This window comes from Pteronotus mesoamericanus, unplaced genomic scaffold (assembly GCF_021234165.1).
Source record: "Pteronotus mesoamericanus isolate MK-2021 breed Mesoamerican mustached bat unplaced genomic scaffold, CSHL_Meso_final scaffold_128, whole genome shotgun sequence".
NCBI classification, from domain to species: domain Eukaryota; kingdom Metazoa; phylum Chordata; class Mammalia; order Chiroptera; family Mormoopidae; genus Pteronotus; species Pteronotus mesoamericanus.
Genome location: NW_026555305.1, coordinates 2347047 through 2360831, shown reverse-complemented (window position 1 = coordinate 2360831; position 13785 = coordinate 2347047). Strand labels below are relative to the sequence as shown.

Sequence of the window (13785 nt, the reverse complement as noted above, 5' to 3'; positions counted from 1 at the left end):
AGGGGCGGCCACGGCCTTTTCGGGCCGGGCTTGGGGCGTGGCCTTGGAGAGGAGGGGGCGACAGCCTAACTCGTACGGGGACGCCCACGCCAGCTTGGGGTCGGGACAAGGAGGACGTGGCGGGGCCTGTGCCTCCCCTGGCACGTCCTCCGTACCTGGAGACAGCAGGCGGAAGTGAGGCAGTGACACCTGTGGACGGGACCTCGCGCGCCGGAAGTGACGCTGCCGCGGAAGCGGCTGCTGCGCAGCCTCGCCGCAGTTGGGGTGGGCGGGACGAGCGGGTACTTCCGCTTCCGGTCCGTCGCCTCTTTCGGTTGCTTCCCGTCCGCTTGGCGGCTCCCCTTCCCTGCCCGGCTCTCCGCGCCCCTCCCGGGCGCCGGGGCGGCGGGGCCGTCGTCGTGCGGCCTTCCGTGCGTCCGCGCCTGCGCCCGAGCGCGTCTCCACGTCCGCCGCCCGTGGCTCGGCGCGCGCCCCGCGACACTGAGGCCAAGCGGGGGCAGGGGGCTGCCCGCCATGACCCCCCGGAGCCCGGCGTGAGGAGGCTGAGGTGAGCGCGGGCCAGGGTTCGGGCGTCTGCCAGCCCCCGGCTGCCTCCGCGGCTTTCGCGTCTCTGCGCCGGGTAGGCCTGCGCTACTCGCGTCTCCGTCTTCAGTGTCTTTCTCTGTCAGGGCCTCGGCCTTGCTTGTGCCCGTGTCGCTGTTTTTACAAAGCACTGTCCCCGTGCGTCTTTTGGTGTCTGGCGGTCACGATCCACGTTCGCGTCTCGCTGTGGTCGTCCGTGTGTCCTCTGTTAACCAGGTGTCTCTCTCCCTGTTCCCTCCTTTCGCACCGCGGGTCTGTGCCTGGGGCTCGGACGCGCCCCTCCCCCAGACTCCTTAGTCCGGGGCTGAAGATCCGGGCTCTGGAATCAGGCCCCCTGCCTGCTCGCCTGGGATGTCTGTGGTGACTTCTCTTACCTCCGCATCTCAGCGCCGAGCCTGTTACATTGTGGCGTTTGTCGTTGCTCCTCGTAGGGCCGCTGTGCGTTTTGACGGAGGGGATGCTGGTGACGGAGGGGATGCTGTCCCACTGGGGGAAAGTGTGCGCTTCACCACCGGGAACCCTGGCTTCCCACTGTTACCGGTTCTCTGTCCCGCAGTGTTTGATGTCAGTCATTTGAGTGCCCCCTGAAAAATTTTGCGTTGCCCTCTGGCTGCTATTGAATCGAGTCATTCTCTTAAACTTATCTTGAAAAGCTCACTCTCCTGCTAAGGCGGTGTCTGTGGGATTTCAGCGACCGCGATGCACTAGTTGTGTATTTTCCTAACGCGCTTCAGTGAAAACACACGGGACCGGGATGGTGCGTCTTTGGATGCCTCTCCTGGGGAAGTGTTGTACAGGGTTTTCTGTGGTAGTAGCAGCCGGTGTTACCGAAGGCCGCTCTCCGTGGGGCCCGGCGCCGAGCGCCTTCTGTGCCTGTCTTACTGCATCAGCAGGCCTGCCAGGGAGGGGGATTCTCCTCCTCCGTTTCGCAGCGGAGGTTGCTGGGCGCTGATGGCCAGGTTTGAGACCCAAATTAATTCACTCTTCTTTCTGTTAGATCCTGTTTTCCTTGTCTCGCGTGTCTCAGCCCCAGGGTACTGCCTCTGTTTGTGTTTTTCTGTTTTTCCCTGTCCTCCTGCCTTGCTGTCTGTCTCTCCATGGCTCTGTACATGCATCTCGGGGGTTTTGTCCTCTTTTTCTGTGTCTCTCTCTTCTTGTCCCTCTCCTTCCCTTTTCCCTCAGTCTTCCCGCATCATCTCTTGTCCGAGTGTGTCTGGATATGGCGCTGGGGCCACCTCTCTTCAAACTGTTCCCATCTGTTCCCGAGTGCCTGGGACCCCGGTCAAGGGACTCGGGCCCTGGGGGCCCTCAGCAGGCGGTGGGCTGGCGAGGCTGTGGACCGCAGTGGTCAGTGCCTGCTCTGGGTCAGGCTTTTCAGTCCCTCTCTGTGCCTCAGTTTCCTCCCCGGTGAGGTGCCTGTGAATCACCGACTCGGGAGGGTTAACTGAGTTACCACGTGCCTGGCAGGGTCCGAGCTGGGGCATGCTTGCTGGGATTGTCGCTGTTTGCCAGGTTCTCACTCTTCTGGTTCTTTCTGTCACTTTCATCTCAACTTAAAAGTGTAAGTTTTGGAGCCCATGCTGGCTTGGGGTCAAATCTGTGCTGCCAGGCCTAGCGGGCGACCTTGGCTGAAATATTTAACCTCCGCAGGCCCAGGCACCTGTGAGAAGGCAGAGGCCGGACATGTTAAGTGAGATAATGGATGCCTGGCCCGGAGGGCGCGGCCCAGGGCTGTGCTAATCCTTATCTCTCCTCCTCTGAGCCTCCCTGCCCCCGTCTGGTCCTCACTCCCTCCTCTCGGGGTGTGTTCTTGCTTCTGCCTGGATTCTGCCTCCTCCGCCCTGCCCCAGAGGTGTTTCCTGCCCTCCCCCCTTCCCTTCCTTCCAGGTTATTGAATGGCTCTTCCGGGCCAGCTCCCCAAGGGAAAGGCTGAGTCCACACAGACATGGTCTCTGCCCCCGTGGGGATGCCGGGTCGGACTTAGCCACAGAGTCAGACAAATGAGAGTAGAACCACCAGGCCAAAGGTGCGCCCTTGAGGCCCCCAACCCCAAAGGAGACCTTGGTGCTTGGCTGTTTAAGATCTGGGAAGCTTAAGTGGCGCCGTCAGGGCAAGTGGGAGTGACCTGCTGACTAGGGAGAGGTAGGGCAGGGGGACCAGTTTGTGGCACCGCCCACATAGGTAGCCTGCTTCCTGCTCTCTGGTCCTCAGCTTCCCAGGTTACGCAGTGGGGCCTCATCTTACAGAGGAGAAAACTGAGGTGCAGGAGTTCTCGGCCCACCCAGGTGGCTGGGCCAGGAAGTGCTGAGCTGGGCTGTGTCCCCCGGGGCCATGGTGTGTCACTCCTGGCTGAGCAGGAGACTCAAGCAGGAAGGAGCTGGGCACATTTGAGGAACTGAAATGGACAGGGTGACTGAGATGGAGGGTGACAAGAGTCAGAGCCTCCTAGGTCACTGTTGGGACCATGTCCTTTACCTGGCTGGGAGGAGGGTGGCGGGGACCCAGGGGTGGGTGTTCAGGCTGGCGGCCCCAGGTCCTGCTTGTGTCTCTGAGATCCACTTCTCTCCTCAGATGCGGTGACCTGCTAGCCCCTGCCCTGGCCTCCCTCCTTGAGTCGCTCCCTCCATCCACGGCCGGGAGGGCCCGCCCCTTGCATCACCACCAGCCACCATGTCGACCTCGTCGCTCCGGCGCCAGATGAAAAACATCGTTCACAACTACTCAGAAGCGGAGATCAAGGTCCGCGAGGCCACAAGTAACGACCCCTGGGGCCCGTCTAGCTCGCTCATGTCGGAGATCGCGGACCTCACCTACAATGTCGTCGCCTTCTCGGAGATCATGAGCATGATCTGGAAGCGGCTCAACGACCACGGCAAGAACTGGCGGCACGTCTACAAGGTTGGTGCCCGTGGGCCGGGCGTCACACACAGACCCCTGCGGGCGGGCGCGGGGCTCAGGGCCGGCGCTCTGGACGGGCTGCGGCAGACCTCCCTGGTGGCCCCGAGGAGCCAGAGTTTTGCATGTTTCTGTAAACTCTCGTTGAGTGGGGGCTACAAACGTAACGTCTCCGGGGTTTGATCCTGATGGCTTGAGCTCGCTTTGGAGGAGTGGCACACTCACCGGATCACGCGCGGGAAGGCCCGTGAGCAGACGCACAGAGTCCGTCCCTCCGTGCGGGGCAGCTGCATCCACCTGTGGCTTCTGCTGGGGGCGTGGAGGGCCGCGGAACTCCACGGCTGAGCGGCCCCAGGGCCCCGTGCTGTTGTCGGAGCTCACGGCTCTGCGCTGAAAAGAGTGAACTTGGCTGCACGTCATTTACACTGCACTGTGTTGTGTGCAAGAACGAGGCTGAGTCCCCGAGTCCCCGTCAGGGTGCAAAAGCTTTGCCCTTTTTTTTCTTTTCTTTTCTTTTCTTTTTTTTTTTAAACAAGTGAACAACAGTCTAGTGTATGGGCTGGTCATAATTACTGTGACCAGCTGTTACAAACATGACTGTCACACGTATCTTTGTGTTTGCCATTTTTTGAAAATGGGGTGCTGGGTCGAAGGACATGTGCGTGTGTCATTTTGGTAAATGTGACCAAAGTACTGCCCACAGAAGTGGCCCGTTGCTTCGCCGCTAGCGACGCCTGTGCACACCCTTGCCCCATGGCCGCACGGACAGATCGCGAGCTTTGGGCACAGGGAGCCCATCTGCCGGCAGCGCTCAGTGGCTGCGCCCCCCCTCGACTGCTGCTCTGGGGGCCTGGTGTCGTGCCCCACTTCCCGCCCCCGGTAAAGAAGTGGCCAAGGGCTGGGGTGGGTGGCCAGGCCCCAGTCCCAGTGGTGTGGCCTCAGGCCTGCCCCTGGGCCTCCCTCCGAGTGAGGGTCCGACGCAGCACCCAGGGCTGTGGCCACCGAGTCTGGCCCAGGAGTGTCAGTAGGGCCTGCTGTCACCGTTTCTTCAGTGACCGTCAGTTGTGGTTCTGCTCCACGTGTGGCGGTGGACAGGGCGGGCGAGCCCTGGCTTCGTGGACGTGGCCTGGGGTATGTGGAGGCAGGGCTGGCCCCCCCGTTCCTGAGACGAGACAGGCCCGGGGGACTCACGGCTCACATTTAGAGCCGTTTGCTCCGTTCCTTGTCCACCTTGACAAACCAAGGCTGAGTCAGCAGTTGGATTGACTCATTGTTGAGTCAACGGTTTGATCGTTGCGGGCGAGCTTTTGCACGCAGGGGTCGGAGAGGGACAGGGCCTGGGGGTCTGGAGGGGCGGGTGTGCGAGGGGTGGTGAGTCCTGAGGAGCCCTGGGTGGCAGGTGCTGACCAGCGCCTGGGGAAACGGGGGTGCGGGCAGAGAGCAGCGGAGGTACTTTCCCTGTCTCCGTTTTCCAGGCAGGGAAACCCAGGCACAAAGAGTCTCCGGGCCCCCAGGATGCCATGACGCTGGGAGGGAGGCCCAGGGCCCCCTCTTGACTTGTTTGTGTCACCTTCTTTGTCCCAGGAATGCGGGGTCTGGGCAGCAGACTGTGGCCCAAAGGCCAGACCTGGCCCCCCACCTGTTTTTGTGAGTAAAGCTTTCTCGGCCCGCGGCCGGGCCCCTGCATCTGTGGCGTTGGGTCCGTGGCAGAGCCAAGGGGCCGGGACGGGGCCGCACGGCCTGAAGAGCTGGCGTGTTGGGCCCCTCCCCCTCACAGAAGATGCTTCAAACTAACGCTCCCATTCCGGGGAGGCGGGCGCCCTTGACCACGCTGCGTTCGGAACGAACAGGGACAGTTGGGCTATCTAGTGGGCTACCACATTTTACACTTCCATTGAGGCCTTCGCTCCTACAGGTGTGCGCACCTGGGGTGGCCGCCGCCTGGGGGAGTGGAGGACGCTTCCCACCCCCGAGGCACCAGGCCCTGCCTTCTGTGTGCCAGATGGTTCTCAAACTTTGTTACAGCAACTTGTGCGGCCCAGGGTCCCTTGCGTTGGCCTCGTTGCTCCCCGTCCTGTCGGGGAGGTGTGGCAGCCGCTCATGTGAGCACACGGTGTCTCACCCTTGGTGGGCGAGTGGATTGTTTCCGGGTTCACCATCTTTACTATCATTCGAAAGTCCCAAGAGCTCTGAAAACGAAATTTTTCAGGATTCGTTTAGCACAGGGCCAAATCTGAACCGAGGTGAGGCTGTTTGTCTGGCGTTTGTGGGTCCCACGTTGGGTGACAGGCGGGTCCTCCCCCAGGGCAGCTGTGTGGCGTGTGGCGTGGAGCAGGGCTGGCCGGGGTCTGGAGCTGGCCTCCCATGGGGGTGTGGCTTTTTCTTTCCTTTCTCCTTGAACGTGCAAATACCTTGAGGGCCAGTTAAAGACTAACCTCCGATTACAGAGGTAAATACTGTGGGCGCACCTTGGGGAAGCCGTGCCAGGTCCAGGTCCAGGTCCAGCTCCCTGAAGGTTGGGGACATGTCAGGAGCCCAGAGCAGGGCTCCCTGGCAGGTGTCACAGTGGTTCAGAGGGCTTGCCCCAAATTCCAGCCCCTCCTTCTGCTGTTTCCAGGACAGGTTTCGGGGGCTCCGGGAAGCCCCTGGAATCACCTGCGAATTCTAAGGTGCGCCCTTTCCCAAGGCTGGTGGCCCTGGCCTTTCAGTTAGAAAGGGCCGCCACCTGTGCCTTGCTCCCCAGACCCGCAGGCCTCGGGACTGGGGCTACAAAGGCCTCACCTGGCCGTGCCCACTGCCCCTGCCCTGCATTTAATTTTAACTTGCTGAGGACGGTTGGTTGTCATCTCATAAAATGCAGACAGTGCCAAAGGCTGTCCCTCCTCCCTGTCCTCCCGCCTGCCTTCTCTGAGCCACCGGAGAGCCTAGGCCTCCGTCCCAGCCCGTCAGCGTATGGCTCACCCCGCGGACCGGAAGAGGGCGCGGAGGCAGCGGCTGGTGCAGGCTGGGCCGCGGGCTACCTCTGCCCAGCTCCTGGAGGTGCACGCTGTGCGGGGGCAGCTGGATGCCTGGGGGTGGGGTGACTGCAGCCGCCTGGCCCCGTCACAGATCCTTTTAGGGAGATGCACGGGCGTCCCAGGCCACGCCATGGACCTTTTTGAAATCTGGAGTGGGGGGCATTGAAGCGTGTTCGCTGTCCAGTTCCGGAGTGTTTTCATCACCCCAGGCAGAAACGCTGTGCCCATGGAGCCCCCCCGAAGCCCGCAGGCCTGGCCACCACGACTGCTGCTCTGTGGGGCCGCCTGTCCCGCGCTCTGCCCGACCGGGCCCTGCGCTGTGCTCCTTGGGGCTGCTTTCGCTCGGGGCCTGGGCGCTGGGTCCTTCGAGTGGCAGCCCCTGCCGGCGCTACCCTCCCCTTGGGGCTCTGCGGCACAGGCTCTGCGTGTGAGGACGGGAGTGACCGCTGTGCGTCCCCTCCTGCCAGGCCATGACGCTGATGGAGTACCTCATCAAGACGGGCTCGGAGCGTGTGTCCCAGCAGTGCAAGGAGAACATGTACGCCGTGCAGACGCTCAAGGACTTCCAGTACGTGGATCGCGACGGCAAGGATCAGGGTGTGAACGTGCGTGAGAAGGCCAAGCAGCTGGTGGCCCTGCTGCGCGACGAGGACCGGCTGCGGGAGGAGCGAGCCCACGCGCTCAAGACCAAGGAGAAGCTGGCGCAGACGGCCACCGGTGAGACGCCGGCCGCACGCCTTCCGCCGGCCCTCCCACCGCACCCTGCCCTGCGGCCCGCGGCTCGGGAGCCCGGCGCCCTCCCCACTGTCTCCTCGCCCGGACGCGGGCTCCTTCGGTTCACCCGCAAATGCTTGTGAGCGTCCCCGAAGGCCTGGGGGCCCTGCCCTCAGCCGGGGCCTGGAGCGGCCCGATCAGCGCCCTCGGGCCCTGCCTGCGGGGGTCAGGGCCCAGGACAGGAGACGCCACAAGGGGGGCTCCCCAAGCCCCGTGGCTAAGGCCAGCCCCTCGGCTGGGCGGAGGCCCCAGAGCTGCGCAGGGTCAGAGGGGCCCCGGTGGGCGGGGCCGGGCTGGGGCAGGGCTGGGGCCTGTGAGGGTTTCAGAAGGTGGCGGGGTGGGTGAGCTCGGTGGGAGGTGTGACCAGCATTTGCAGCAGAGGCACTGGGAAGTTCTCGTGTCGCCCATCGCAAGGCCACTGGCTCTGCCTCGGGCCGCGGGGCGACCACCCCTGCCCCGCAGGGGCCCGGCACGTTGGGGGGCTGGGCGTTCTGCTCGGATCCGCTCATTGTCCGGCGTCCACGCGGCTGTCAGGGCCATGCCCAGGCCACGGGAGACAGTGGTCCCGGCAGAGGGACGGGGTGTAGAAGGGCGCACTCTCGGCGCCCTCTCTGGGGTGAGACAGACGGGGCCCGTGTTGCGACTGTGTCCTCACGGCCGCCCCGCCTCCCCTGCCCCCCGACAGGCCCCCGTCTGAGGCGGGCTCCGTGTCCCCGGCCATGGTCTCATCCTGAAGGTCCACTTCCATGGTTTTTTTCTCGCATCTTGAGATTCTTTTTATTTTTTTATTTTTTTCTCCCAACCTCTTAAAGACCTGAAAGCCTGCCTCGGCTCATGGGCTGAGCGGGGCCCAGCGCGTGGAGCTGCGGCCCAGGGTGCCGGCCCTAGCCAGGGGCACCGTGTGGGCAGGCCAGGGGTGCACCTCGGCCCTGGGCCCCGCGCGCTGCGCTCTGAGGTGGGGCGTCTCTGCCCTGGTGCCTCTGCTGCTCCCCCGTGGAGGTTCGGCCTCGGGCTCAGGGGCGGGGCGGGGCGGGGCGGGCCGGGCCAGGCCAGTCGGCGCAGGCTGTGCCTGCTGGGCCACTGTGAGGTTGGCCCATTCTTTCCCCAGCTCTTCATCCTTTCTTCGTTCATGACTCGGCTGGTCACTCAGGATGGGGTGGGGTGCCCTGGGAAGAGGGGCGCCGGGATGCCGGTGCTGTGCCCCCCTAATGCCCACTGTCCTGCCGGGGCCACAGTTGTCAACCAGCCCTGGACACAAAGACACCAGCCTCCCCCCGGGGCATGCTGGGTGCTGTCCCAGCTGAGGCCCGAGAGGAAGCCCTGTGATAGGTCCTACGTGGTGCCAGAGCCCTGGTCCCAGGCAGTCCCCAATTCCCCTCCGTCCTTCCCTGACCTGTCCTTCCTGGTGGGGCCGAACAAGTTCAGGGCACAGTCCCCTCCCCCACGCCTGCGGAACCTGGTGTCGGTCCCAGGCTGGGTCTTGCTGGAAGCAGGCAGGTTGGGCGCTGGGGCTCCCCTGTCCTGTCTGCGTCTCACTGCCCCTCCCTCCCTGCCCAGCCTCCTCGGCAGCAGTGGGCTCGGGGGCCCCGCCGGAGGCCGAGCAGGCGTGGCCGCAGAGCAGCGGGGAGGAGGAGCTGCAGCTCCAGCTGGCCTTGGCCATGAGCAAGGAGGAGGCCGACCAGGTACCGGGGCCTGGCGGGCGTGGGGGTGGGTGCAGCCGGTTTGCTTTTGTTCTGCCGTCCCATCTCCACTCTGCCCCTCAGCCCAGCACCTGCCAGCTCTCGGAGGCCTGCTCTGTCCCTGTCTGCTCACCCTCTGATGCTGTCGTCTGTCTCTGTGCTGTCCTGTCCTGGGAATGCCCTCTCCTCCCTGGCTCCCTGGAGGCTTGTCCTCTTCTGTCTTTGCCCGCTCTTAACCAGTTTGGGGACCGACCGTTTCTTTGCTTGTGGCTTCATCTGACGCTGGTTCTCTGTCTCCGTCCGTCTGTCTGTCTCTGTCTCTGCCCCTCGCTCCCCTCCTCCCGGCCTGCCGCCCCCACCTTGGCCCTTCACACGCTCTCTCCCCCAGCCCCCGTCCTGCGGCCCCGAGGACGACGTCCAGCTCCAGCTGGCCCTTAGTTTGAGCCGTGAGGAGCATGACAAGGTCAGAGCAGTCTCCCCGCCCTGCAGGCTCCCTGGGACTCTTCCCCAGGTCCCTCCTCCTTGAATCTTCTGGAAGGGCCCCCACCCCCACCCCACGGTCCCCCTCCCACGTGAAGCTGACATGTTCACCCTGCAGCGTTTGCAGCTGCAGGCCTTCAGCCGGACGTCCAGGGGACAGCCGCTGCGTGAAGCAGCTGCCTGCTGGCTGCTCCTCCGGGGGCGAGGGCCTCCCCATCCGTGTCCGTCCATCCGTCCGTGTCCCCCCGCCGTGGTGCAGACCTGTGCTTCCCAACCTGTTCCAGCAGCGTCCTCGTCCCCTGGCCTGCGACCCTGTGTCCCACTGCATCCCACACATCGTCCGCATCCCATTTTAATTTTCAGTGGCCTTTGTCTGGGTGGGAGAGGGTTCTTGGGCCGCGCTGGCTCTCAGACCCTGACGCCCCCTGCGGCCTGTCTCGCGGCCCACACAGGAGGAGCGCATCCGCCGCGGGGACGACCTGAGGCTGCAGATGGCCATCGAGGAGAGCAAGAGGGAGACTGCAGGCCAGGAGGAGGTGAGGGCGGTGCGCGTGGGGCTCCCTCTGCGCCCCTGCCCTCGGGGCGCGGGGCGGGCGTCCAAGCCAACCTCCGTCCCCGCAGCCTCGCGCTGGTCTCTGTGGGCGTCCAGAGCGTCTCCCTAGAAGGGCCGTCCTCCCACACGGGGCTGCGGGTCCTGAGGCTGGCCTGCGTGCCCGGGGTGGGGACCGGACCCCATGCCGGGGGGAGAGCAGCAGAGAGCTCACAGCCAAAGGGTGCCCCACGTGGCTCAGCAGGACCCTGGAGGAAGGTGGCACCTGGTCCCCCCACTGCTTGTTTATCCTAAGGGGGTTGGGGGCTCCTCTCCACCCCCACAAAGAAGGGGGGCTCTTGTCAGCCGGGTCCGTCCAGGACGCAGGGACGTTGTGTGTGCGTGTGTGTGCACGTGCGGCACCGGGAAGCCTGGGGCGCGTAGCGATGGGGGCCGGGCCCCCAGCCGGCTTGGGGAGCCGATCAGTGGGGCTTCTTGGAGGGCATGGGGGTGGTCCTGCATGGGTGTCTGGCCTCTGCCCTGCTTTGGGGGCTGTGGTGGGCATGGGGGAGTGGGTGGAGGGGCGAGAGTGCAGGGAGGGCCAGGGGCCGGGCTCTGGGGTGTCCGAACAGCCCGCTGGCCGCGCCCTGCCTCCCCCAGGGCTCCCGCCCCACCTCCCGCGCTGTCTCCTTTCTCTCTGTCCTCTCCGCCCGTCTCACCTGTCACACCCTCTCTCTGCAGTCATCCCTCATGGACCTCGCTGATGTCTTCACGGCCCCGGCTCCTCCGACAACCTCGGACCCCTGGGGGGGCCCGGCTCCCATGGCCGCTGCCATCCCCACGGCTACCTCCGCCTCGGACCCTTGGGGGGGACCCGCTGTTCCTCCAGCTGCTGATCCTTGGGGTGCTCCGGCCCCTACACCAGCCTCCGGGGACCCTTGGAGGCCTGCTGCCCCTGCGGGGCCCTCGGTTGACCCTTGGGGTGGGACCCAGGCCCCCGCAGCTGGAGAGGGGCCCGCCCCTGACCCCTGGGGGAGCTCAGATGGTGAGTGGCAGCCGCGCGTCTGGGTGCGGTCGGGACACGGTAACGCTGCCTGGGGTGAGGGCCGGGCGGTGGCGGAGGGAGACAGCGGCGGGGAGCTGGGAAGGAGCTGGGAAGGGGCTGGACGCCGGTGGGAGGGCAGACCTGGCGACCACTGCTGAGGGTCTCACCCTGGCGGGGCAGTGCGGACTTGATGGGGGTGGGCGCCTGAGGGTAGAGGAGTAATGAGGGGCAGAGGCCTGGAGGGCGCTTGTTCAGCGGAGACAAAGCCCCACCTGCCAGAGGTGGGGCCCCAGCTCCTCACGGCCTTCCTCATCCAGGTGGGCCCCTGGTCGGCGGACCCCCGGCTTCTGATCCCTGGGCCCCGGCCCCAGCCTTCTCGGACCCCTGGGGGGGGTCACCGGCCAAGCCCAGCACTAATGGCACTGCAGGTACAGGGTGGGTGCCAGGCGAGGGGCAGAGCTGCCGGGGAAGGGTCTGGTCCCCTGATTCCTGCGGAGGGCGGGGCGGGGCGGGAGGCCGGCCCTGGGGGAGCCGAGCGTGCATCCTGACCCTCGTGACCCCCACAGTGGTCGGGGGGTTTGACACGGAGACTGACGAGTTCTCTGACTTCGACCGACTGCGCACAGCGCTGCCGACCTCGGGGAGCAGCACAGGTGAGCGCCCGCCCTGTGCCCGCTGCCCACTGTGTCCCCTCCCTGGAGACCCGCGGCGCGATGTGGCCCTGGGTTGGGCCCAGCGCCCGTCTCAAAAACAACTGTATTGAGATGTAACGGGTCTTTTGATCATCTTCAAAAAGGAATTTTAGCTGCTTTGAAATCATGGCAGACTTAGAGAAAACGTTGCAAACGTAGCATAAGGAAGTTCCTTCCTGGAGCTCTCCCAGACGCTGACCTCTGACTTCCCCGGCCCCTGGACGCCCCCGAGGCTCCATGAGGAGTCAGCTGCTGATGTGCCGTGTCAGGCTCTCATCGGAGCCTCTAAACCAGGAGGCTCAGGGGTTTGTCTGCTTGAGACGTCCCCTGGGGTCGACTGCCCCTCCCGGGCGGGGGTGGCGCCCTCCTCTGGGAAGCCCTCGGGTCTGCCCGTTTGCAGCCAGCCTGCTTCTGGGCCCTTTGTTCATGCCCGTGTGTGCGGTTTTTCAGCATTAGATAGGAATTTTTTTTTTAAAGATTTTTATTTATTTTCATAGAGGGAGAGAAACATGGATTGGTTGCCTCTCATACATTCCCAACCGGGGACCTGGCCTGCAACCCAGGCCTGTGCTCTGACTGGGAATCGAACTGGCCACCCTTTGGTTCACAGGCTGGCGCTCAGTCCACTGAGCCCCACGAGCCAGGGCTAGGTAGGATTCTGAAATCAGCTTTAAAAAAAAGAACTCAGCTCAAACTGACGTCCTCTGCTGATCTCCCCACTGTGTGCTTCTGTGTGGTCTGTGGGCGGGGAGGCTGGGGCCCAGCAGTCACCGCTGTGGAGGGGGTCACCTGGTGTCCTTCCACCGTCGCCCCTCGGGCTCCGCCCCTCCACCCTGGGCCCCTTTGCTCCTTCCAGGGGAGCTGCAGCTGCTGGCTGGGGAGGTGCCTGCCCGCAGCCCTGGGGCCTTCGACATGAGCGGGGTCGGGGGCTCTCTGGCTGAGGCTGTGGGGAGCCCCCCGCCCGCGGCCACCCCGACCCCCACGCCGCCCACACGGAAGACGCCGGAGTCATTCCTGGGGCCCAACGCGGCCCTCGTTGACCTGGACTCACTGGTGACCCGGCCGGGCCCCACGCTGCCGGGAGCCAAGGCCTCCAACCCCTTCCTGCCGAGCGGTGAGTGCAGCCTTCCGAGCAGAACGGGGACGCTGGTCCCACCACTGGCCCCCCCGCTGGACAGACCCTTGACTCTGCGCCTCTGTCCTCTTCCTTGCAGGAGCCCCGGCCACCGGCCCCTCCGTCACCAACCCCTTCCAGCCAGCGCCCCCTGCGACGCTCACCCTGAACCAGCTCCGGCTCAGCCCCGGGCCCCCGGTCCCGGGGGCACCACCGACATACATCTCTCCCCTGGGTGGGGGCCCGGGCCTGCCCCCGATGATGCCCCCGGGACCCCCGGCCCCCAACACTAACCCCTTCCTCCTATAAGCCAGGGCGGGAGGGGGCTTGGCCCGCGCGGCCCCCGCTGCCGCCTGGGACACCAGTGTTGTGAGCGCATGTGAAGCGGCCCCCGCGCCCGCCCTCCCGGGGCCACTCACACTACACCTCTTCCCGCCGCCCCCGCCTCCCTGAGAAACTGGACGCGGGGCGGGGAGGGTGCCGGCCAGAGGAGGGCCTCTTCCCGTGGCATTAGAAAGGGAGGGACAGCTGCGCCCCGCCCCCTCCCTCTCCCGACTGGCCCTCAATCAGTGTTTGAGCCTCCTCCCCTCACTCCCTCGGTGAGTCCTTGGTGATGATTTTGGCAACTTCGGGAATAAATGGCAATTCTCATGGGCGAGGTTCCCGGAGTTCCCCTCCGCGAGGCGTGTGGCCCTTCACCCTGGGGCACGGGGGCAGCACCCCCTTCTCAGAGGCCCTGGTGTCCTGGCCCTCTGGAGCCGTAGGGCGAGCCGTGCAGGGCGGAGGCCGCCCCAACGCGGGCAGGGTGGTGGCCGGTGCCGCGTGGTCAGCCAGTGGCTGTCCTTGCCCAGAAGACACTCTAGGCGCAGGCGAGGCGGCGGGCAGGTGCAGACCAGCGAGTCGCAGTCGGGGGCGTGGGCAGCCATCGTGCCCTGGGGGGGCCGTGCTGGCCAACACGAGGGGGTGGCGTGTCACCCT

At 65.3% G+C, this 13785-nt stretch overlaps 1 protein-coding gene across 2 annotated transcripts; it reads left to right on the top strand.

Annotated features, from left to right (window-relative positions):
* Window positions 1-293: 293 nt before the first annotated feature.
* EPN1 (epsin 1) lies at window positions 294-13458 on the top strand. Of its 2 annotated transcripts, XM_054588311.1 has the most exons (11): window positions 294-547; window positions 3154-3480; window positions 6962-7211; window positions 8826-8950; window positions 9336-9410; window positions 9880-9963; window positions 10698-11001; window positions 11319-11429; window positions 11568-11654; window positions 12550-12807; window positions 12908-13458. In XM_054588311.1, exons 2-11 carry the CDS (start codon window positions 3253-3255, stop codon window positions 13114-13116), a joined length of 1731 nt encoding a protein of 576 aa, XP_054444286.1. In that variant the 5' UTR covers window positions 294-547; window positions 3154-3252; the 3' UTR covers window positions 13117-13458. The 2 variants fall into 2 exon arrangements, with proteins under 2 accessions (XP_054444286.1, XP_054444287.1); XM_054588312.1 differs by lacking the exon at window positions 9336-9410.
* Window positions 13459-13785: the final 327 nt, after the last annotated feature.